The following is a 26,102-nucleotide window of genomic DNA, read 5'->3' on the forward strand; positions in this document are numbered from 1 at the left end:
TTGTTTCTTAAAGCCAGAAAGTTGCCATTTGAAATGACTTTAGTTTTGTGTCATGTCTGTGATCTGCTTTTTTTCTACAAAATTAAACAACTGAATGAACATCCTCTGAGGCCGGTGATTCCATAATTTTTGCCAGGGGTTGCACGCACGCACGCACGCACGCACGCACGCACGCACGCACACACACACACACACACACACACACACACACACACACACACACACACACACACACACACACACCTAACTTTGATTCATTACATCAAGACCCGGAGAAGAAACAGGTTGTTCTAGTTCATCTGTGTGTTCAGTCTTCTGACAGCTATAAGAATGTGAGGCGGGGCTACCTGCCCTCTCTGTGCTGCACAACAATGGTTCCTGCCACGATGTCGTACACCATCCTGTTGTGCTGGAAGACGAGGAGCGTGACAAACACGGGAAAAAGGAAGGCAATGGAGAAGTTCTTACTCAGCGCCCTCACTGTAGACCTGTTAAGACCAATTTAGACAAAACTGGAAACTGAAAGTAAAACCATCTAAAAGCAGCTATCATATCCTGTTAAACTGCATAACTAACACTTAGTGTGCAGTGACTCACGCAGAGAGGGAGACATTAGAAGCTGGAACCACCAGGACACGACTGGGTTGGACCAGAGTGGACGTGTCACATGTCACCACCCGCAGACCCAGCAGGAACTTTCCTGGTGTCACTCCACCGGCTCCCCAAATACAAACAATCTGGTTTCACAACATAAACAAAAGTTAATATGAGGAAACACTATTGAATGGCAATTTAATGTGCCAAGTGTGAAAAACCTTAGCAGATGTGGCGATGCTAACAGAATTACATTTTTGCAGCAATTAGCAGAAGTCAGCACACTTGGTTACAAAACAGAAGGTTCCTGGTTCAAGACCACCCATGTCCATTGTACATGTAATGTGGAGTTGCATCAGGAAGGGCATCCGCCAGTAACAGATATGATAACACCTATCTAACCATTAAGCCAAAAACCTCCATCCAAAATATTAATAAATATAACCTGTCTGATCTTGGCAGGGTGACGCTGGAATCCACTGAGGTGTGCACAACATTTGGTCCAAATTAGGGTGAACAAACGTCCTGTTTTCCCAGGACATGTCCTATTAACACGTCCTGTCCTGCCATCCTGGGTTGTTTCTTACAAAGTATTGACAATGTCCTGGTTTTCACTGGGCCATTAAATTGACCAGCATTCAAGTATCATTTGAGTATCTCATTGCCAGGCCAAGTGTCCTGGTTTTTGGTAAGCAAAATATGGTCACTCTAGTACAAATCAGGTTGAAAATTAAATTCTTTGACCTCGTCCTTTGCCAAATAGAATTTTTTTGAACAGTAATTTCTGGGGCATCCTTCATTGACATGACAAGTTTGGTAGAAACCAGTAAACATAAGCCAACAGGCAGACATGACCTTGACCCCAACACTTGATCTTCCTGAACCTAACCCCATACATGGACCATGTTTAATGCAAATTGGGAGTGAAACAGCTTAAGGTACATCTTTGACCCCACTGATTGACCTTTATGGCAAATTTTACCTCATCTGCACAATACCAGAACCTACCTCCATGTGTGTGCCAGGCTTGGTGCAAATCAGAGTGACCCCCACCCTCCCAACCAAAACACCCCCCCCCCCAACTTCTGTTTTGACCTTTGACCCCAATTATTGAAATGTGGTAAATTTGATGTTGCCTCTGCAATTCCAAAGCCCACCTTCATATGTGAGCCAGGTTTACTGGACATCTGAGTGGAAAAAATAAATATCATAACTGGTCCTATTAACACGACTGACACCCAATGACCTTAAGCTTTGCCAAAATGAACCCTTTAAAGCTAATTCTGGGGTTGACTTTGTAAAGAATAAATGAAAATATATGCTATTTTACTCATAATTAGCTTTGCATGCTAACAATGCTAAAAGTTACCAAACTGAATAAAAGGTTATTGTGTTCATTATTTATAAAAGGTAACAAATGTTTAGAAGTATGTACACCATGCAGGTTTAAATGAACTAGATATTGTACTGAATGAATGAAACTGAACAGAGTGTATACTTGTGCCATAATGTGTTTTAAGGGTTTTATCATGATGTCAAATGAATGAAAATGTGTATGCCTATGCTTTGATAGGTGTCAACTGATTTATGATGGTTTTGAAATGATACAATATTATACGGTTTGATTAATGATTGAAATATGTACTTATGATGAATTGTATTTAACATGTTGAACTGCTGACAGATTTGTTGACTCTCAAATGAGTAAAGTGTTTTGGTTTAAGGTTTTCATAAATAACATATGCTTAAGTACATTGACCATTTTTAATAGTCATTTTTATGCCTGACATGATGTTTCATATGTTCAAAGGTCATGAGGTCAAGATGTGTACTTCAAATAATGTTGATGCCTCTGTTTATAATCAAATGGTTTGTACATTGTTTGAACTATGCTGATCAATAATGAACAGCTGAATGACTGTATTGTTCAAAATTAATTGCTGCTTCTGCATTCTGTAAAATGTCAGTGATTTCATACTTTGACTGTGAAAGAACTTTGCTTCCACAGGGAAGAACAATGACTGGGTTATTTGTTATCAGGGAGGCAACCTTGAAAGTGTCTGTAGAGACACAATAACACCACTGAACTAAACACATGGACCTGTTCTCATACGGAGCTGAAAACAAGAAAACGGTGATTCTTTAACATTATTTTACATTATTAGTTACACTCGCAGAGAAGGCAGAGTGGGGGTGTATGTACTGGCAACCTCTGCCCCCAGGGCACTTATCAAATCAGTTCCCATCACAACGTTGGACGATTAAGGATTAACAACGCCTGCTTTATTCCATGGAGTTACATGATTTGTGCCGAGACTGAGGACGTGCGGGACTGGGCGACCCGCCCAGACAGATTGACGTGCGGGACTGGGAGCCCCGCCCGGACAGATTTCTGAACTGCAAGCTTAAAAAACTCTGTTTTGAAAAGCAGAGTGTTCTTTTTGCTGCACATGCTGTGGATATCGGTTTTGTGACATTATTAAAGATGTGTATGCATTCTGAACCCATTTTTGCGCAAAGATGAATGATTTTTGACGACTGATCTGCTCTGCTGTTTTAATAAACCTGGAAGGATTAACTTGAATTCAAATTATTGTTGTCTGTGTATTCTATTTGCACTGCCCACGGACTCACGAGGAGAAACCTGAGATTTTCTATGTTTTGAGTAAAGGTTATTTTTGTAGGTTGTTTTTTTCCCCAACAAAATTGGCGCCCAACGTGAGGCAGTGGCAAGTAGAATTTATTATACAATTTTACAGTATTCTCTGATTTAACCTGCTTTTATCTCTGTTTGTCAAAACGTTTAAGGAACATCAATAGAGACTTCTTCCGGACTTAAAGGCGTCCTAATTTCTCTAAACACCACTTTAAAGGGTACCTGACACAAAGGTAAGGACAAGCCTTTTTTAACAAAATTGTCCTATTGGCCATTTCCAAAAATTGTGGTATTTGAAAAAAGCAGACGTCTCGCTCGTGCATAAAGTATGTTTTACAGCAGATCAAATCAAATCGCAAAAGGTTATTGTAGGAAGGAGGGTGTTTGATCCCTCATTAGGAACAGGGTGTGTGATCCCTGATACCCAGGTGTTCGATCCTGGAAGGAGAGTGTTTGATCCCTCATTAGGAATAGGGTGTGTGATCCCTAATACCCAGGTGTTTGATCCTGGAAGGAGGGTGTTTGTGATCCCTCAACAGGGTGTGTAATCCCTGATACCCAGGTGTTCGATCCTGGAAGGAGGGTGTTTGATCCCTCATTAAAGGTGCCTATCTGATTTCATCACAAAGCTGAGTGTGTGATCTCTGACGCGTCTGTCTTAAATGTTTGTATGTCTCAAAAACAATTCCGGAATAGAGTAATAAGGTGCACAATAATTCATTATAATAGATTTAATTATTCTATATAATTAGTTTTATATATATTTCATTCATTTATATATTTAATTCTAATTAGGTTCAGAAAAACTAAAAGAGAACAAGTATCTGTTGATCCGTTGGTCCTGTGTTACATTATAATTGTTATTTTGTTTGGGTTTGTATTTTCTGGTGGTACTTTGTGCTGGGCTGGTTTACTCCTCAGTGATAAGTCTCCTAGGTACCGAAGAGTGTCGTGTTGAGTGGTACCAGAGAAGAATTCAACATTCTTCCACGACTGAAGATCCTGAAACAATAAAGGGCACACTGAGGAGTTTCTGTGGGTATTTAGTGTGGGTGGTTGAATTTTCGGACTGTTCCCTTTGTTAAAACCAGATCAAGATTGTGAAGTAACACCCAGAATTGATCCACTGCAATCAGGGGTTCTCCCCATTGCATGATTGCAGTAGAAGCTTGATCATTGAGCTTGATCTGAGGCCACGTGAGCACAAGGGGGACATTACCGGCAACTGTTAAATTTTTCGTGTGTTTCCGAGAGTAGTTCGTGTGTCTCTGTATCAGTGATATAACACTAAAATTGATCATGTTTGAACCCAGATCATTTATGGACCTTTGGTCCACTTTCAAGACATTCTATTTGAAATCTGTAGAAGAGAGAAATCGTAAACCAGAAGAAAAAAAATTTTTAGAGACAATTCTCGGTGAGATGCAGGGAAGAGAGGAGCTAAAATGGCCTGAAATGAGTACTCTCAGTACTCGTCAAAAAATGCTGACTGCATTGGAAGACCAGTACAGAGTAGTTCTGAATAAAAAATTAGAAGCACAAAAATTAAAAGCAGAAAATAAGGACCTGTTTAAAATCAACACCAAAAAATTTGTGCAAAACAGCTGAGAAAAATCAAATTAATTATCATAAAGCTGTAATACAGCTTTGTGCCGGTAAATCCTGGGAAGAAACTGTGGCTCAGAGAAAAATGACCAACACAGTGAATTCTTAAAATGAGCATAAAGCATCTCCAGTCAATGAATCCTTGAAAGTAAATACACCATTAACATCATCAGCGTAAGACCTTTCACATGATACCAACAATGCATCATTTCTTAAAAACAAATAAGTGACACTTTTGACCAAATACTTTTGGTCCCTTCATCAAAGCATCCCAAATTATATATCATCTTGTTCAGCATAATAAGCCCATTCCAAAAATATCTTAATCATGTTAATAACTGTCATATAATTCATTTAAGCAAGCAATCAATGTCTCATCCATGTTTACAACAGGTTGATCCTACTTCTAGTTACTTTCAATTATAATATGGCTAAATGCTATTGCTAAATCTGACACAACAAAATCTGAGAAAATACCACTGCCTCTAAAGGGTGAAGTGGCACCTGTGGTATAGAGAATTTATCCTACATTGACAGACATTGACTCACCACCTTATAATAATGCTATGGTGATTCAAATTGGCACACTGCCAATGACTCCACAGTCTGTCCAAGCTCCAGTTCTAGTGATTAAGTCTGGACTGATAGACTGTGAGGAGACTCCAGGATTGGTCAGCAGTGAGGGTCCTCTGGGTCCTCCACCGTCTCCCCAGGGAGATACTGGTGGTGACCTGAGGGGCGCCTCAGGTTCTATTAGAGGCTCAATAATATCCTCTACTCCACAGGTCCATCAGCCCAAGGGAAACAGAAAAAAAAAAAAAAGAAAAAACGAGCAGGAAGGAGGATTCAGAAAGTGATGATGACATATGACTTGACAGGATGGGAAGGTGGAACTAATGGGGAAGACTTGCTTGACCCTGACCCACATAAATTTCTCAGACAAGTAAGACAACACAATAAACATAAACGTGAGGAGAAAGTACATGAAAAAATGTATCAGAAATTAGACTAGACAAAAGACTAAAAACACTGCATTAAGTGAATTTGATTTACAAACTTCTCTGAATGCACCATTGTTTGAAGGAGTAGGGTGATGCCAGGTCTATCAAACTTGGAAAACACGTGACATGTTTGCAATCAAAGATAGGTTATCGCCCCTGTCTGGGGGTGCAGGCCCCTGGATCAGGCAATTGGAAGACCTCACAGGAGGTATGTATTTAGCATTGGGTGATGTGCGCGCTCTGCTGGCAGCGTGTGCATCCAGTAATGAAAGTGTGGTACTGGTAGAAGCAGCTAAAATTACCACATTTCCTGATGATATGCCATTTGATAATGTAAGGCGCGAGTATTATGCTGCACTCAGAGATAAATACCCTGATAATATAACATCTGGCACAGCCTCTTACTCACCAAAAGAAGATGAGTCGCCTGACGGATTCATACAAAGAGCTGTAAATCACTGGATTGACTTAACTGGCCGACATCCGGGTACAGGTGACGCTGGTGCACAGATCCTGTTTAAACAGGCTGTGTTTTCTGGTTTCCCTGCTCCTGTAAAGGCTAAATTGGACGACACACCTGAGATTTCTGTCATGCTGATGGATAGATGGAAGTTACATGTGATACACTTCCTGAAAAATTTTAATGTAAGGTAAGCAGAAGACCAGAGTGAGAAAACAAAAACGGAATTGAAGTTGCTCAAAATGCAACTCAAAGAAGCTGAAGCCAAAATCAGCAAAAAGGATAAAAATGGCTCAAATCAGCTCCAGATGGCTCAAGTGCCACAACCTGTGGCTGGGGCCTTTGGACAGAACTGGCCATATCCACCTTATGTACCACCACCTCCATGGACCGGCCAACAGCAATGGTCATCAGGCATGAATCAAAATAGGGGTGGAAAAGGTAGAGGCCGTTCCCGCCCACAAACAGGACGTGGGGGTCGAGGAGGTTCTATGAGGGGAAGAGGGACAGGTCAGGGTGGACCACAGCCAGGCGTGTGTTACAACTGTGCTCAACCAGGACACTGGGCTAAGAACTGCTCACAAACTGCCCAGGATTATGTACAGCAACCCCAACAGGACATGGCACCATCAGCTGGCAATCCCTTCTGGTCACCACAAGGAGGCCAGTTTCCTCAATAGGGAGGTCTAGAGAACCCTACGCAGGGAGCCTTAGCCCCTCCCATGCTGACCGTGTCTGTGAACAACAGGGAAGTGGATTTCATGGTGGACACTGGTGCGACCTACTCCACACTGACCAAGGCTGACTCCAATATTCCACTATCCTCTACTGCTGTGAGGGTCAAGGGGTTCTTTGGGAAATCGGCGGCTATACCAAAAACTGTGCCAGTTCAAGTGACTATGGAGAGCCAGAGATTCATGCATCAGTTTCTGGCATCAACAGACTGTCCTGTCAATCTTTTGGGAAGAGACATCATGGTAAAGTGTGGTGTGGAAGTGTCCTGTTCAAAGGCGGGGACTATAGTGACTCAGAGATAGCAAAGTGTTGCCCTGCCACTCCCAGCTCAATGGAGGGATGATGCTGCTGCAACCTGACACTGCACCCACTATACCCAACGAACATGCTGAGATCTATTGGGGACTGCTTTGTTCAGAATCTGCCACGGCCACAGGCATATTGACTTTCTATCGTAAGTGGGAGCTCTGGATCAAGTCCCTCCAACCTTATGTTCCTCCACCAGACCCTTTTCATGTCACCCTAAATTACACCAGGCAAACTGACCTTGTGTATGATGAAGCATTTCAAGAGCAGCTTGACCAGACACGCTGGTTCATTGTCTCTGATGGGTTGTTTGTCGGTCCTGAAGGTGTTGTTGCAGTGGTGGAACTAGATGCAGAACAAAATGAGTGGTTTGCACTCTCTGATGTTTCTTACCCTCATGTCTCGCTTGCATTGCATACTGGACACCAAGCAAAAGAATTGGGTCCCATGACTAAGAGGCTAAAAGAAACTACGGACTGGCAGAACTCTCAGTTGCCTCAAGTCAAGTACTCACCGTCCCAGAAAGCCTACTACATTCCTTGGTCCTTACGTGATAGTGTATTTTTGGAGAAACAGTTTCTGGAACGACATCATGGTGCCGAACAAACTGACCATAAGAATACCATACCTCTATTGGACAGCATGCCCCAGAAATTGTGGGCCACCTCTCCAACAGATGTTGGATGTATTGATGTGCCACCTGTTATGTTTGAGGTCAAACCTGGTCCACCTGTTTGGATTCCACAGTATCCCATTTCAGACGCAGCTGCACAAGGCATAAAGACCACCACTGAATTGAGACCGAATCTGACTACAACACTCCTATTTTACCTGTTCCAAAACCAAACACAGACAAATACCGCATGGTGCATGATTTGAGACGTATTAATGACATAATTCAGACAAAGTGTCTCTCTGTTCCTAATCCGTACACAACTTTGTCACTGCTAACGCCAAAACATAAGTTCTTCACAGTAATTGATCTGGCAAATACATTTTTAGTGTTCCTTTGTTGGTTCAACTCCAAAGATTTTTTGAATTACATGCATCAGCTGAAGCGCTAAAACATTCAAAAGGTGACCTATAATGACCCTGCCTATGCTTATGGTGTAGTTCACTATGAGTTGGAAGGATGGTATAGGACTGACTTTCTGACAGCAGCAGGACAACCTGTAAAACATTATGACATAGTGACTCACCTGGCAGAAGCCATGAATGGACCTAACAAACTGGCTATAGTAAAATGCAGAGGACATTCAAAAGACCAAGCAGTAAATGTCTATGAAGGAAACAATCAGGCAGACCTGGCAGCAAAGGCAGCTGCAGGCTACCAAGGAGAGTTGATTATGTACTCAGAAGAGGAAGAAGCAGAGTTGCAAGGACATACATTAACAAAGTAGGATGTGTGTGAAATACAAGATGATGCAGGAGCACATGAAAAATCAGTGTGGAAACAATATGGAGCAATAGAAAAGGACAGACTTTGGAGATTTATTGATGGGAGAATCTGCTTACCATCAGCAATGGCACATATCATAATTGATGGAGCACATGGTATGGCTCATTTGTCAAGAAAGCAGACAGAAAAAAAAATGTGTCAGAACACTGGTGGCATCCCAGACTAACTGAACTGATTAAACATCAATTGGAAAACTGCCAGGTATGTCTGGAGTACAATGTGCGTCCAGGCATGACCCCCACAATGGGGTCATATCCGGTGCCAACTGCTCCTTTTCAGGAAATAGTAATTGATTATACAGACATGGGCCCAGAAAACCGAACTCAAGGTTACATGTACTTGCTGGTCATTGCTGATTGCTATACAAAGTGGGTAGAGGCCATCCCCACCAAAAAGGAAGATGCTGCATCAGTGTGCAAATATCTGATCAATCAGTTCATACCTAGACATGGGTTTCCAAGATCAATCAGATCACACAATGGTTCACATTTCAAAAATGAATATTTGGCTAGAGTCGAGAAAAGTATGGGCATTAAACAAAGATTTGGCTCCGTTTATCATCCACAGTCCCAAGGACTGGTGGAGAGAGCAAATCGGACAATAAAGGAGAAGCTGGCTAAAATTTGTGCTGACTCAAAACTGACCTGGGTACAGGCATTGCCAATTGCCTTGATGGCTATCAGGGCTTCTGTTAACTCATCAGCAGGATTCTCCCCGCATGAACTTTACATAGGAAGGACTTTCCCAATCCAGCTGCCAATGGCATAAGGGGGATGCCCCTAGATGTCAACCAAATACAACATACTACCTATTATTTGCTACTAACTGCATTGGTAGCCTCGCTCTCATTCCAGGTGCAGCAACAAGAAGACAATCCTCCACAGGAACCTGTGGGGAATAAAGTAGATCCAGGAGATTGGATCTGGTTGAAGGTAATTGTGGGACCTGACTGTTGTATATTCATTCCAGACAATTCAGGTGACAGTGGTGTCATTGCTCAAGCCAAAGCTAATCTAACTCAAATTTGGGATGCAACTGAAAAGAGATATATGCAAAATGAAGGGGGATTTTTTTAACTGGTTATTTTCAGGAGGTTGGAGACAATGGATGATCAAGATGGCTATGATATTTTTGTTTGTGTTCTTAGTAATGACACTGATTGCATGTTGTGTTGTTCCATGCCTTAGAACTCTGATTACCAAGTTCATTGATAGTACTATTGCTAGTCAGCTACTTGTGTTGGGAATTAATCCTGGGGAAGTAGATGAACTATTAGAAGTTGATGAATGTCTGTAAGGTGTTGTCCACAGTTTAACTGTGGACAAAAGGGGGAATTGTAAAGAATAAATGAAAATATATGCTATTTTAGTCATAATTAGCTTTGCATGCTAACAATGCTAAAAGTTACCAAACTGAATAAAAGGTTTTGTGTTCATTATTTATAAAAAGTAACAAATGTTTAGAAGTATGTACACCATGCAGGTTTAAATTAACTAGATATTGTATTGAATGAATGAAGTTGAATAGAGAGCAAAAGTCATCCACATATCACATTTGGTGGACATCAGCCAAAGCACCTGGGAGAAGTATGAGAACAAACAGAAAGCTAAACCAAAATTTTGACCTTTGACCCGAATGACCTTGACTTTTGTCAAAACCAAAAAAAAAACCCTTAAGGATAATTTTGGGGTCAACTCGTACATGCACACTACAGGTTTGGTAAAAATTGGCCCAAGCACCTCGGAGGAATAGTAGAAAAACAAACAAGTAAATAAACATTTCTGAAATTTGAGCATGTTGTTGAATTCTCATATTTTAAACAAAAAAGATGAAAACTCTGGACTGAAGGATGCCAGGTGGCATTTGTCTGACAGCAGCAGTATCTCAGTGGTGGTTGGCTTCACCCTGGGACAAAAAAGCTGCTAATGTAGACATCCAACAAGACACCTGATGCTTGAATTCATTGCAGGCAACTATGACGATAAAGTTGCATCACTGTCCTCTCTGGGAAACACTGTTGTGCTGCAGCAGAACTACAACTCTACTCTTCTCGATAATGAGACAGCTCTTACCGAACGTATGGACAAACAGAATTCTGAATCTTAAAGACCGCACAATACTGAGTTTGGAAACTTCAGATATACAGACTAAAATAGATGTTATAAAACTCTAGGAGGGGAAAAAAACAAAGAATAATTTCTCCCAGCACTCACCAATGTAGAACTTACAAATGGTACAAAATAAAACCATACAGCACATTAATATTTATCCAGTTTTATCAAATTACAAGCAGTACAAGGGGATCATTTCTAAACTCCTGTGCACCCCAAATCAGTTTGCTGTACTCCAATAGCTAAACAAGCATTAACTAAATACTGCAATATCCATTTATATCATATGATTGTAGATGTTAAACTCTTTCCAAGCCACTGTGTAAACTGGTAGGATGGTCGATGAGTGTGGGAGAGTTAATCTCAAGCAGGTAATTATTAATTATTGCATGTCACATGACAAATCAGTGCGAGTGATCAGCACCACGGGGAATGACAGGCTGGGCAGGCTTAAGCACCGTGGACAGCTCCCTCAGAGGAAGTAAAACAAGCTCACGGTCATTGTCAGATGATTTGTTGTGTCAAATCTGCCAATAAGAATTAAAGGTGAGGTAATATTTAAGGGAGTGGTTGCCAGCATATTTTTTCCTGGCATATCCTTTAGAATCCAAAAAACAAACAAACATATCTATTCAAAGCAGTGAGACCCACCTCATAGATGCACACCAGCACCCTGTACAACAGAACTACAACCACCATCTTCCGCAGGTCCTCCATGGACGTGTTCTCGTCTATCTCCACCACAATGAAATGGGAAATAAATTTACCAATGTTCCTGAAACATAACAGAGAGACACAGAAAGTATGCCCGTGTGAAAAATGTATCTACAAAGCTGCTGATACAACTTGGTGCTGCAGGGATAATGTAAACATTATCTCCCCCCCCCCACACACACACACTTCAGTCTATGGATGACTTCCCTTTATTATTTCTGAGAGTTTGATTTTCAAGAATATTTTACTTACTTCATCCCACTCAGATGCATTGTCCACAACACAATGGTAGCCTTGACGCAAAACAGGATAAAGAAGTCAACTGTCTCTGCGAGGAACCTCTGAAGAGCTGAGGGGATTTTGAACTCCTGTCCTGAAAAGTAGATTTAAAAAACGTTTCCTGCATAACCCAGGCTAATTCACAGTATATAACCACATGCATAAATGCAGATCACCCTCAGCTGCAGTTCAAGTAAGTCAGATATATCAATCGTGTATCATTTGTAACTGAATGAATCCTAAACAACTTAACTTTTACATGAATGAAAAGACCTGAGTCTTGTTTGACAAAGATTAATTTCTTTGGATCTGCTTATTTAATAGTGCTGCAACTAATGATTATATTCATCATCAATTAATCAATCAATTATTTGATCAATTAGTTGTTGGTTCTAGAAAATCCATCCATCCATCCATCCATCCACTGATTTTCTTCCGCTTTATCCGGAGTCGGGTCGCGGGTGCAGCAGCTCAAGCAAAGCCGCCCAGACCTCCCGATCCACACACACCTCCCCCAGCTCCTCCGGGGGAACCCCAAGGTGTTCCCAAGCCAGCCGAGAGACGTAGTCCCTCCAGCGTGTCCTGGGTCTTCCCCGGGGCCTCCTCCCAATGGGACATATCCGGAACACCTCTCCGGCGAGGCATCCAGGGAGCACCCGGAAAAGATGCCCGAGCCACCTCAGCTGGCTTCCTTCAACGTGGAGGAGCAGCGGCTTGACTCCGTCCTCCTCCCGAGTGACCGAGCTCCTCACCCTATCTCTAAGGGAGTACCCAGCCACCCTGCAGAGGAAACTCATCTCAGCCACTTGTACTCGCAATCTCGTTCTTTCGGTCATGAGCCAAATCTCATGACAATAGGTGAGGGTCAGAAAGTAGATTGATCGGTAAATCAAGAGCTTTTCCCCCCTGTTCTAGAAAATGTCCCTATATATATATATATATATGGTGAAAAACATCAATCAATGTTAGCCAGAACCCACGATAATGACTTTAAATATCTTGTTTTGTCCACAGCCCAAAGACACTTCATTTATTGCCAGATACGATTAAAGAGGATAAAACCAGGAAATAATCACATTTAAAAAACTAAAATCAAAGAATTTGGATTTAACAAAAATTGTCAAAATGGTTAATTGATTATCAAAATAGTTGTTGATTCATTTAACAGTCGATTAATCAGTGAATAGTTTTTGCAGCTTTATTATTTAAATACCATTTGAATCCTGGTTGCCAAGTCCTGGCAGCTCTTTGTGGAAATCAAAGAGGACAATAAACTGAATCAAATCAAGGAAGAAACGGGAATGTGATGCATTCAGGAAATGGAGGTAAACAACCGGGAAGTGCATATATTTTATATTATATTATTATTGAGTCAGTGTGTCCCACACATTTTCTTGTGCCGAAGATAATTTAAACAAAACTTAATGAATGTTCACCAAATTTGATTTGGACATCCCAATTGAATGTATCTCAGACACGCTCAAATTTGAGAATGATCAGGTTTCACCAACACCCATTTAACTGAACACAGTATTGATCCTTATGCCCCTGATAACCTAAAAAAAATTTATCAGATTTTCAGCTGGTTTTGTTTTGTCTCCAACTTGCTTCTAACAGCAATCTGATGGCTATCATTGCCTGGAATGACGAGATTTATACACCAAGCTGACCTGAAATGAACCACTGTACATTAAATTGACTTTACTGACGAGTCTGACCCCTTTGAAAAGCAACCAAATTACATGTATTTGTATTGAGCTTGGCAATGTTTTCATTAGCCAAAAATGGCCACCAGAGGGCGCTCGGTGTAAAGTCCATGACAGCCCTAAAGCCCCTTTCACACTGGCACAAACGTAGAGTTGCGTATTGCAGTGTACCTACTATACACTGAGTTATGCAGCTCTACACTGACATAATAATATTTTGTGTCATCTGTGGTGATCTCTCAGAGCGAACTGCACCTCGGTTTGTGCAAACCAGGGAGCAGTTTACAGAAGCATGTGACTTTGAGCATCAAGTGTGAAAAGGTTCCAGCAGCAACGGACATTCCCGTGTGAAAAGGTTTGAGCCACAGAGCTGCAACATCTGTCCCTGAGACAAGCAGAAATCCCAGTGTTATCGCAAATGGGTGCATTCTTTTCTGAATAACGTTTGAATCCGTGAATTAGGCCTATGTACGAGAGGGTCCTTTTGCACCCGTGTCCATATGCACGTGCGCTACAGCACATCCAAAAACTGAGTGCATTTATCCAGAGTGAATCAGCTGGAGAGCAGTTCAAGCGTGTGTGTGTGGCTGATCCACGCAGTGCCTGTGCGATCATAACTTGATGTGTGCCTGATCAGAACAGTGTAATCAAACCTGCGGGCACGCGTGTGACTGCATGACCCATACAGCCGCAGTGACCAGTGATCGAACAAGCTGAACAGAAACAGCAGAGTTTTGAAACAAAAAAGGGCAGAGATAGGCAGCGCTATCTCTCTCTCTCTCTCTCTCTCTCTCTCTCTGTCTCACTCTCAAAGCTGAAACAAAAAACAGGATGTTTAAGTATGCTTGTGATTTTTAAATGGCAATATTTTCAACTTTTTTTTTGGGGGGGGGGGGGCACACAAGGACTCTGAAGTTTGTGATCTGATGTTCCCAGCCCTGTCAAGGAAGCAGTGTGTCCCACTGTACCTCTGGAAATGAATATGGTTGCTTTTTACCGTTTTAGAAGGGTGTGCATTTCTACAATGCAAAAAAAAAAAAAAAAAAAGTAGGAAGCAGAAAACTGCAGCGAGGGCTACATACATGGCAGTAAAAGCACAGAAAGCAATCATATGCAACTATAAGCAAGATTAGGAACGCAACCGTACGCCATCACACACCAGCCTACACAGGGACTACGCCAAATCTGCACAATTTTCCAGCGTACTCCAGATAAATCACAACGCAACTATGCAAGCCCAGTGTGAAATGGGCCATAATACATAAGTCCCTTTGGCTGCTCTCTTGTTTTCATTCAGGGTCGCCACAGCAGATCCGAGGTGGACCTACATGTTAAATTGGCACAAGTTTTACGCCAGATGCCCTTCCTGTTGCAACTCCATATTACATGGAGAAATGTGGCAGGGGTGGGGTTTGAACCGGTGTCACCGACTGAACGGACCCCCTAAAAATCAGTCCTCCCAATGACACGGTTCACAGATTAACACCTCGTTTCTGCTTCAAACTGCAGTCATCATCTATCTCAGCGACAGATATCTGAAGCTTTTGTACAAGAATCATTTGAAACATAAATTCAGCATTATTTCATCATAAAAGTCAGCGGAAGTGATCAGAGCGCCACGGCTAAACGAGCTGCTAGCTGATGCATTCACTGTGCGTTGGTCACAGAATTTCCTTGAGTTTCTGCTTAAAACAGCCTCGTTTCCAGTTAAAACTGACTTTAGAATAATTTAAGAGGTTTTGCCTTCATTATCTGATGGTTAAAAATCCCATTAATCCATCTGACTGCTTTGGGTGAAGAGACTGTCTCAGACGTGCTGCTGTTGTCCGAAATGACGCATGCGCAGATGCAAAAGTTGGACCGATTTTTAGGGGTGGACTGTTCAGTCTGCGAAACCGGGAACCTTCCATGCTAAAACCAAGTGCACTAACCACTTGGCCACCACCCCTGTACATGCACTGTGTACGAATACAATTTGGAATGTAAAATTACAAATAGCCACAACAAAAAAGCAACAAACAGCCATACATGAACAATCAACTAGAGTTCTAGTTGGCACTGTCAGTAACACATATATGAAAAACAGACCTCAATACATATTTAAAAGGGGGTGACAATGGGCAATTAAATAAATAAACGTCACAACGGCAATAAAAATAAAAAGGAAGATAGGCTTAATGACAAACTGTTTCTTAATTCCTACCTGGCTGTGGAGGACTGTGCTGCCGGCCTGTCCTGCTTTCAGCCTGTTCCTGATGAGAACCAGGGTCAGGATAAGTGGGACTGTACCAGGTTCGTGTGTCCAACACCTGCTGCTGTCCACCGTCGGAAATCGGACCAGCCGCAGCCGGAGTTTGTGCACCCGTCGCCGGCGGAGCAAAAGAGACGGGGACCGCTAAGAGCGCCACCCAGCGGTGCCAGCGCGCATAGCCGCAGTAATACTGCCACATCCACAGCTGTAACTCTGCGCAGTATTCCGCTGTTGTTGTGGTCTGAAGCGGCTTTTTAGCTCCAGTTTCAGTGCTTTCAATCTCCAACATGTTTCTTTCTTTTCCAGGTTCTTCTCCCGCTCCTCTGGCGCGTGCATCAGCTGTCCGCTGGGAACAAGAAAGCAGAAAGTTCACACGGGGGGCGACGGAGACCACAGCACTCTCTGTGTTTTACAATAACTTATTAAGTGATAATAAAAAATACTGTTTAAATTACTGTTATCAGTAATAATACAAACTCCACGTAATTCTGCTACACAAATCTGTAAAACGTTATCACGTTGCGCCTCCCTCTACCGTTCATGGTATGACCCATTTAAAGGGACAGTGTGCCTTTTTTCCCCCTTAAAAAAACGTAAATCCAATTTATCTTCAGTTGTTTCGTTGACAAAGCATTCTGTTTGACATTGTGAGGTTGTTGACCACTTTTAAGCATCGTTTAAGGTTACATTCAGACCTTTTGAGCTTTACTTTTAAAAGCACCACCACTCTGCATTTAATCATTAGTGATTGATCTCTGCTCCCCTCCACAGCATGTCTTTTTCCTGGTTCTCTCCCTCAGCCCCAACCAGTCCCAGCAGAAGACTGCCCCTCCCTGAGCCTGGTTCTGCTGGAGGTTTCTTCCTGTTAAAAGGGAGTTTTTCCTTCCCACTGTAGCCAAGTGCTTGCTCACAGGGGGTCGTTTTGACCGTTGGGGTTTTACATAATTATTGTATGGCCTTGCCTTACAATATAAAGCGTATATTAAATAGTATAGTAAATATAAAAATTGATTGATTGAATTGATTGACTATATGTTCAAGGGAATATGACCCTATGCAAATTTCATGTGTAATCCTTAAATTAAGTCCAGTCCTGTTACTGCCAGAGGCTTCAAATTTACAGGGAACATTCTTGGGACACAGACCTTGGAAAAGTTTAAAGATGGCTAACCTTGACCTGTTTTAAGAGGTATTTTAAGGGGTTAAAAAAAATCACAGTTTCTTCTTCTTCTTCTTCTTCTTCTTCTTCTTCTTCGTGTGTAATGGCCGACATTCGGTTTCAATCTGTTCAGTTTTGTTTTTGAGTGGCGGGGGTGACAGCCAATCAGAGTAGAGCTGCACCATGACATCAGTGACGGTTATATCCCAAACTGCTTTGTTTTGTGTGTTTATATACATGTTTCTCCTATATTATATAAAAGCTAGTGAGAAATAAACACTTCTAAAACTGAAAAGGCTGTTTTTTGGAACTCAAAACACCTCTAAACTTATTTACAAGACATTTCGTGGATGTTAGCATGGTGATGTCACAGGCTGGTAGCTAGCTGCAAAACTCCATTTCGTTTGTGTGTAAATATAACCTCTGTATCATATATTATGTAAAAGCTAGTGAGAAGTAGACACTTCTAAAAGTGAAAACGCTGTTTCTGTAACATGATAACAGCTTTGCGGTCATTCACAAGACATTTTGTGGATGTTACTGTGCATGCTAACGTCCACTAACTCAAAGCTAACTACCTATGGAGTCTTTCTGTGTAGGCTCGCAGTTGTTCAGGTGGTTTACATAGTAGAGAAGTCAAATTGGAGTCAAATTTGTCTCATGAATACCTGCAAATGCACAGAGGGTGAGCTACAAATAATGTGTTCATGTTGTGCAAATCCTTGATTTGCACGACAGATCTTGCTGTCAAGAAACCTGTAACAAGCAAAATGCCACCAACCACAAAACAGTGTCCTGACCAGATGACTCTTATTGTCGCTCGCTGTCCTTCTTAGATTCTGATTTTGGATTTTGGTCATACAGGTATGTTGTTGAGTTGTTTTGTTAGAGGTTTTTGTTGATTTGTTTGCCAAATAAATAAATTCATTCAAAAATTAATTAATTCAACTTGAAAATGAACTTGAAACTTGAAAAATTTACAACTTACAATTTACAACTTGAAAAAATTAACTAATTCAACATTCTTTCTGGAACCAGCTGTTCTTCTCTTCCAGCAACTTCCTAAATTTTTCCTCCTGTTCATGCAGCTCTTTTTTCAGCCAGTTGTCTTTGGCTTCAACGTCCCTGCAAAATTTGTCCTTCTGGGCCTCCAGCTCTTCCACAAAGCGTTTTTTTTTTTTCATTCCAGCTCCTTTCGTATTTCATCCTTCCGAGCTTCCATCTTCACCTTGAAGCACTTTATCTTAAAGTTCTCTGGTGAACTGTTCCTGTTGGGCCTCCAGCTCTTTTTTAGCCCATTCTTTGCTTCCACCTCCCTTTGGAATTCCACCTTCTGGGGCTCCAGCTCCTTCCTGAAGCAGTTCTCTTTGGCATCAAGTTCTTTGCAGAAGCTTTCTTCCCAGGCCTCAACGTCTTTCCTGAACCAGTCCTTTCCTTCCTGCTCCTTTCTGAAATCTTATTCCTGGGTCTCCAGCTCTGTTTTAACCCATGTCTTCGGCTTCAAGCTTTTTTCTGACATTCCAATCTCTGAGCCTCCAGCTCCTTCTTCAGCCAGCCTTCTTTGACTGCCAGCTCTGTTTTGAAGTTGGAAACTGTGTCTTCCAGCTCTTTTTTAAAATTTGTCCTCTTTTTCTCTGAAAATGGTCTTTTCCTGTTCCAATTCCCTATTGTGCCGCGCCTCATGAATCATCTTCTCATTATTAAAATTCTCTTCCAGGGCAACCATCTCATTTTCAAAACATTCAGTTTTATCTTTCATTTGTTTTTTATAATTTCGCTCATTTTCCTACAGACACTTTTCCTTCTCCTCCATCTCTTTCTTAAATTCAAATCAAATCAAATTTATTAATTTATATAATGCCAAATCACGACCAGTCGCCTCAAGGCGCTTCACAAACATCATTTAAAGGCAGAATGAAATGAATTAAGATTAAAAACACAATAAAAAATGTAATCATAAATAAGTAAAATGAATAAATAATAAAAGGAATAAAAGAAGACACACAATCATATAAAATACTAATGATAAAACAGGGGAAAAAAGTGTGTCTTCAATCTAGTCTTAAAAGTCTCCACAGAGTCCGACTGTCAGATCTGCGCAGGCAGATCATTCCACAGAGCTGGGGTGAGGTGAGAAAAGGTTCTGTAACCTGCTGACTGTTTATTCACCCTAGAGAGACACAACAGGCCTGCACCCTGTGAATGCAGGGCCCGAGCCGGTATGTAGGGCTCAACCAGGCCAGCAAGGTAGGGGGTGCCAGTCCGTGAACATTTTTATATTCCAAAATCTGATCTCAAAGAGACCAGAAGCCAGTGAAGGGATGCCAGAACTGGCGTAATGTGGTCAAACCTTCTGCTTCATGTCAGAAGTCTGGCAGCAGCATTAAATTCATGTTTAATGTCTGACAGTCCTTTTTTGGACAGCTTTTTGATGCCATCCACTTCCCTTGCCAGAGCTTTGAAATCTGAAGTTTGCTGGACCAAATCATTCAGATTATCTCATGTCTGTTTCTCCAGGGTTTTCTTCGGATTGTTGATCTCTTTGTCTTTTTCGCATGTCCTCTGTGTAAACTCGAGGATTGTCTTCTTTAAATGTTCCACTTCAGTCAGCTCATTGTCATTGCTTATTAGCTGGAGAGATTTTCCAGAGATATTTTGTGGAGGAAACTGAGGGTTTTTAAAAAAAAATTTATGTGCCTCTGACTACACAAATGAAGGCCAGCACAGCATGAGAATGGTCTTCAAAACATGGATCTAACCACAGATTTTATTCTTTCCATTCGTTTCACCACAAGAACTCTTAACAAAGCGTGTTTCCTCTCCTGAAAGCGTGGAATTGGCAGTGTTTGTGGTTGGTGCCGCAGCGTCTCATTGTGCTAAACTAAGATGTTACATGCGGGATGCTGGCGAGTCTCGCTGAGGAAACCGCTTCTGTGATCATGGAGTCCGACAGAAAGGCAAGGACGAGTGACCGCTCTTAACAGGAGAGCGGCGACGTGGACGAGCTCCCAGCCCTTTGGGTTACTGATTAAGGTAAGCTATCTGGAGTCCCAGCAAGTCTGGCAAAGGCTGATGGCGGAATATTGTTTTTCTGTGGACAAAAGACAGCACCACATTGCGAAACAATAATTCTACATGACTCTGTGTCCGAGCACAGCACGCCCTTAAGCGATGGGCCAGTCATAGGCAACATGCATATGTGTGAGTTGTGTATATGAGATTATGCACCAATAATGTTCTTATGCTGTAATCAATCTGTTTTTTTTTATTTATTTAATTTAGCTTTCATTTGGTCTTATGTGGGCAGCACATTGGCTTAGTGGTTAGCACTGTTGCCTCATAGCAAGAAGGTTATGGGATCGATTTCCACCTGTGGCCTTTCTGTGTGGAGTTTGCATGTTCTCCCAGTATTCATATGGATTCCCTCTAGGTGCTCCGGCTTTCTCCCCCAACCTTGGTGAATTGGAAACTTTAAGTTGTCCATAGGTTTGTGTGTGGGTGTGAATGTGTTTGTTTATCTATACAGTGAGGAAAATAAGTATTTGAACACCCTGCGATTTTGCAAGTTCTCCCACTTAGAAATCATAGAGGGGTCCGAAATTTTCATCTTAGGTGCACGTCCACTGTGAGAGACATAATCTAAAAAAAAAATCTGGAAAGTACGTCCTTGTGGTTCTTTTAGCTTTTTAACACTGTTGTCGCTTTGTCATGTTCTGTGTTTTGCTGTGTGTTTACCAAACGAGATGACTCACTCACTGTAAACTAATTTTACCGAAGGGTATAATAATAAATTGAATCTGAATCTGAATTACAATATATGATTTTTAAAATAATTTATTTGTATATTACTGCTGCAAATAAGTATTTGAACACCTGTGAAAATCAATGTTAATATTTGGTACAGTAGCCTTTGTTTGCAACTACAGAGGTCAAATGTTTCCTGTAGTTTTTCACCAGGTTTGCACACACTGCAGCAGGGATTTTGGTCCACTCCTCCATACAGATCTTCTCCAAATCTTTCAGGTTTGGAGTTTCAGCTCCCTCCAAAGATCTTCTATTGAGTTTAGGTCTGGAGACTGGCCAGGCCACTCCAGGACTTTGAAATGCTTCTTATGGAGCTCCTCCTTAGTTGCCCTGGCTGTGTGTTTGGGGTCACTGTCATGCTGGAAGACCCAGCCATGACCCATCTTCAATGCTCTTACTGAGGGAAGGAGGTTGCTTGCCAAAATCTCGCAATACATGATCCCATCCATCCTCCCTTCAATACGGTGCAGTCGTCCTTGTTGTGTGGGCCGCTGAAGAGGAGGTACTGCTGGCCCACCACCACTTGAGGGCGCCCTGCCTGGAGTGCGGGCTCCAGGCACCAGAGGGCGCTGCCGCCTCACAGGAGCAGCTTGTTTTGTTTGTGGTGCAATAGAGCACCATATGAGAGACTGCCCCGAGCGGTTAAACTCCAACGCCCGCCCCTAGAAACTGGGCTAGGGGTGGGCCGAGACATTCACGTGGGACACACCCACATCGCCACACGACTCCCAGTTACGATCCTTTATGAGGACTCAACCCTGAAGGCCCCAGCACTGGTGGACACGGGCTCTGAGGGGAATCTGTTGGATAGCAGATGGGCCAGGGAGATAGGGCTCCCTCTGGTGGCGCTTACCTCGCCTGTACAGGTTCGGGCACTAGATGGCTCCCTACTCCCTCCGATCACGCATAAGACACCACCTGTAACGCTGGTGGTGTCAGGAAACCACCGGGAGGTGATCGAGTTTTTTGTGACTCAGGCCACTTCCCGTGTGGTTTTAGGTTTTCCCTGGATGTTGAAGCACAATCCCCGGATTGATTGGCCGTCCGGGGTAGTGGTTCAGTGGAGCGAGACCTGCCATCGGGTGTGTCTAGGTTCCTCGGTTCCTCCCGGCTCCCAAGCTAAGGAGGAGGTCAGAGTCCCGCCCAATCTGGGGACGGTGCCGGTGGAGTACCACGACCTTGTCGACGTGTTCAGCAAGGATCTGGCTCTCACGCTTCCCCCCCACCGTCCGTACGATTGTGCCATTGATTTGGTTCCGGGCAGTGAGTTCCCGTCCAGTAGACTGTACAACCTCTCACGGCCTGAGCGTGAATCAATGGAGACCTACATCCGGGACTCGTTAGCTGCCGGGTTGATCCGGAATTCCACCTCCCCGATGGGCGCAGGTTTCTTTTTTGTGGGTAAAAAAGATGGCGGACTTCGTCCATGCATTGATTATAGGGGGCTGAACGAAATCACGGTTCGCAACCGATACCCGTTGCCCCTGTTGGATTCGGTGTTCACACCCCTGCATGGAGCCAAAATTTTTACCAAGCTTGATCTTAGAAATGCGTATCATCTGGTTTGGATCCGGAAGGGAGACGAGTGGAAAACGGCATTTAACACCCCCTTAGGTCACTTTGAGTACCTGGTCATGCCGTTCGGCCTCACAAACGCCCCCGCGACGTTCCAAGCCTTGGTTAACGACGTCTTGCGGGACTTCCTGCACCGGTTCGTCTTCGTATATCTAGACGATATACTCATCTTTTCTCCGGATCCTGAGACTCATGTCAGGCATGTACGTCAGGTCCTGCAGCGGTTGCTGGAGAACCGGCTGTTTGTGAAGGGCGAGAAGTGTGAGTTCCACCGCACTTCTTTGTCCTTCCTGGGGTTCATCATCTCCTCCAACTCCGTCGCTCCTGATCCGGCCAAGGTTGCGGCGGTGAGAGACTGGCCCCAACCCACAAGCCGTAGGAAATTGCAACAGTTCCTAGGCTTTGCTAATTTCTACAGGAGGTTCATTAAGGGCTACAGTCAGGTAGTTAGCCCCCTGACAACCCTGACCTCACCAAAAGTCCCCTTCACCTGGTCGGATCGGTGCGATGTCGCATTCAAGGAGTTGAAACGGCGCTTCTCGTCTGCACCTGTTCTGGTGCAGCCCGATCCTAATCGCCAGTTAGTGGTTGAAGTGGACGCCTCGGACTCAGGGATAGGAGCCGTGCTATCCCAGAGCGGGAAGACCGATAAGGTCCTTCACCCGTGTGCCTATTTTTCCCGCAGGTTGACCCCAGCCGAACGAAACTATGACGTCGGCAATCGAGAGCTCCTTGCGGTGAAAGAGGCTCTTGAGGAGTGGAGACATCTGTTGGAGGGAACGTCCGTGCCATTCACGGTCTTCACTGACCACCGGAACCTGGAGTATATCAGGACCGCCAAGCGGCTGAACCCCAGGCAAGCCCGCTGGTCACTGTTCTTCGGCCGTTTTGACTTCAGGATCACCTACCGTCCCGGGACCAAAAACCAAAGATCGGATGCCTTGTCCCGGGTACATGAAGATGAGGTCAAAACGGAGCCGTCGGATTCCCCGGAACCCATCATCCCGGAGTCCGCTATCGTGGCCGCTCTCACCTGGGACGTGGAGAGGACCGTCCGGGAGGCCCTGACACGAGACCCGGACCCCGGAACTGGACCGAAGAACAAACTTTACGTCCCACCAGAAGCCAGGGCTGCAGTTTTGGACTTCTGTCACACCGTCGTCCTCACGATAGTGGACCGATTCTCCAAGGCGGCCCACTTCGTGGCCCTCCCGAAGCTACCAACGGCCCAGGAGACAGCGGACCTCCTAGTCCTCCACGTCGTCCGTCTGCATGGGATACCATCAGACATCGTCTCCGATCGCGGTCCCCAGTTCTCCTCGCATGTTTGGAGGAGCTTTTGCCGGGAACTGGGGGCCACGGTCAGTCTCTCGTCCGGGTATCACCCCCAGACCAACGGACAAGCAGAACGGGCCAACCAGGAGATGGAGCAGACCCTACGCTGTGTGACAGCCGCGCACCCGACGGCCTGGAGTACCCACTTGGCCTGGATCGAGTACGCCCACAACAGCCAAGTGTCGTCCGCCACCGGCCTCTCCCCCTTCGAGGTGTGCTTGGGGTATCAACCCCCGTTGTTTCCGGTGGTTGAGGGGGAGGTCGGTGTGCCCTCGGTCCAGGCCCACCTACGGAAGTGCCGTCGGGTGTGGCGTGCCGCCCGTTCTGCCTTGTTGAGGGCCCGGACGAGGGCGAAGAACCATGCAGACCGGCGGCGGGCCCCGGCTCCCACGTATCGTCCTGGGCAGGAGGTATGGTTGTCCACCAAGGACATTCCCCTTCAAGTGGACTCCCCGAAACTGCAGGAGCGATACATTGGTCCTTACAAGATTCTCAAGGTCATCAATCCCGCCGCAGTGAGGCTCCAGCTTCCGGCCTCACTGCGAATTCATCCAGTATTCCATGTCTCAAGAATCAAACCCCATCACACCTCACCCCTCTGCACTCCGGGTCAGGAGCCACCTCCTGCCCGGATCATCGACGGAGAGCCGGCCTGGACCGTGCACCGGCTCCTTGACGTTCGACGAATGGGCCGGGGTTTTCAGTACTTGGTGGACTGGGAGGGGTACGGCCCCGAAGAACGCTCCTGGGTGAAGAAGGGCTTCATCCTGGACCCGGCCCTCCTGGCCGACTTCTACCGTCGCCACCCTGACAAACCCGGTCGTGCGCCAGGAGGCGCCCATTGAGGGGGGGGTCCTGTTGTGTGGGCCGCTGAAGAGGAGGTACTGCTGGCCCACCACCACTAGAGGGCGCCCTGCCTGGAGTGCGGGCTCCAGGCACCAGAGGGCGCTGCCGCCTCACAGGAGCAGCCAGGACGACAGCTGTCATCCATCACTAGAGACAGCTGATCCCAATCAAGACGGAGGTATATCAGCAGGACGGCATCTCCACCTCATTTGCCGAGATATCGCCATACCTAAGAGGTAACGCACTCAGCCGATTGTATTCTTGACGGTAATACCTTGTTGCTTGTGTGTTGGATAAGCAGATAGTGAGTGGTACAGCGGGAGATTGTAGTGGACTTCTTGGATAAGTACTCACACTCCTGCACTCACCAGTATTTTCCTGACGAGAGGTGGAGGTGGACTCTCCACCCTCCGTGTTGCTGGGTGCAGCCGCATCCACACCTGACTGTTTCTGTTTCCTGCCAGCAGTACCGGATCCGGCGAGCGGAGGCAGTGGCCACCTGGGAATTCGGGACTTGGCGGCTCCAGTATCCCCGGGGTCCGGTGGCGGCGGAGATCGGGTTGGTTCCGGTTCGACTTGGACAGACGTCTCCTATCGTCGAGCCTGCCCACACGACACCTTTGAATTAGACTTAAGCTCTCTATTGTTATCAGTTGTATTTGTTGTGCCCTTTTTTCACAACAGTAAAAACAGTATATTTGATTCCTCCATTGTCCGTTCATTGTCGCCCCCTGTTGTGGGTCCGTGTTCCTACACTTTCACAACAGTCCTGTCCCCTTTGCAGAAGAGCACCCCCAGAGTATGATGTTTCCACCCCATGCTTCATGGTTGGGATGGTTTTCTTGGGGTTGTTCTCATCCTCTAAACATGGTAAGTGGAGTTGATTCCAAAAAGTTCTATTCTGGTCTCATCTGACCACATGACCTTCTCCCATGCCTCCACTGGATCATCCAGATGGTCACTGATGAACTTCAAATGGGCCTGGACCTGTGCTGGCTTGAGCAGGGGGGACCTTGCTGCCCTGCAGGATTTTAAACCATGACAGCATCATGTGTTACTCATGTAATCTTTGTGACTGTGGTCCCAGCTCTCTTCAGGTCATTGACCAGGTCCTCCTGTGTAGTTCTGAGCTTTCTCAGAATCATTCTTACCCACAAAGTGAGATCTTGCATGGAATCCCAGATCGAGGGAGATTGACAGTCATCTTGTGTTTCTTCCACTTTCTAATAAATAATCATAACAGTTGTTGTCTTCTACCAAGCTGCTTGTCTGTTGTCCTGTAGTCCATCCCAGCCTTGTGCAGGTCTACAGTTTTGTCCCTGGTGTCCTTAGACAGCTCTTTGGTCTTGGCTATGGTGGACAGGTTGGAGTGTGATTGACTGAGTGTGTGAACAGGTGTCTTTTATGCACGTAACAAGTTCAAACAGGTGCAATTAATACAGGTAAAGAGTGCAGAATAAGAGGGCTTCTTAAATAATTATATAATAATAATAATAATAATAATAA

The 26,102-nt window shown here is 44.3% G+C and overlaps 1 protein-coding gene across 1 annotated transcript; it reads right to left on the reverse strand.

Moving 5' to 3' along the window:
- Positions 1-148: 148 nt before the first annotated feature.
- On the reverse strand, positions 149-16,212 carry fam8a1a (family with sequence similarity 8 member A1a). The gene is made up of 5 exons (XM_034160471.1): positions 15,830-16,212; positions 11,894-12,014; positions 11,579-11,702; positions 598-737; positions 149-488 (listed from the first exon to the last, which is right to left on the reverse strand). Exons 1-5 carry the CDS (start codon positions 16,164-16,166, stop codon positions 344-346), a joined length of 867 nt encoding a protein of 288 aa, XP_034016362.1. The 5' UTR covers positions 16,167-16,212; the 3' UTR covers positions 149-343.
- Between the last annotated feature and the right edge of the window lie 9,890 nt (positions 16,213-26,102).

Source organism: Thalassophryne amazonica, chromosome 20 (assembly GCF_902500255.1).
Source record: "Thalassophryne amazonica chromosome 20, fThaAma1.1, whole genome shotgun sequence".
In the NCBI taxonomy this organism is placed as follows: domain Eukaryota; kingdom Metazoa; phylum Chordata; class Actinopteri; order Batrachoidiformes; family Batrachoididae; genus Thalassophryne; species Thalassophryne amazonica.

Coding starts and splice junctions, on each gene's coding strand:
- fam8a1a (XM_034160471.1), bottom strand. CDS start 16,166: ATGTTGGAGATTGAAAGCACTGAAACTGGAGCTAAAAAGCCGCTTCAG. Junction 11,703..11,893: donor ATGCATCTGAGTGGGATGAA/GTAAGTAAAATA, acceptor GTTATGTTTCAG/GAACATTGGTAAATTTATTT. Junction 489..597: donor TCTAATGTCTCCCTCTCTGC/GTGAGTCACTGC, acceptor TGGTCTTAACAG/GTCTACAGTGAGGGCGCTGA.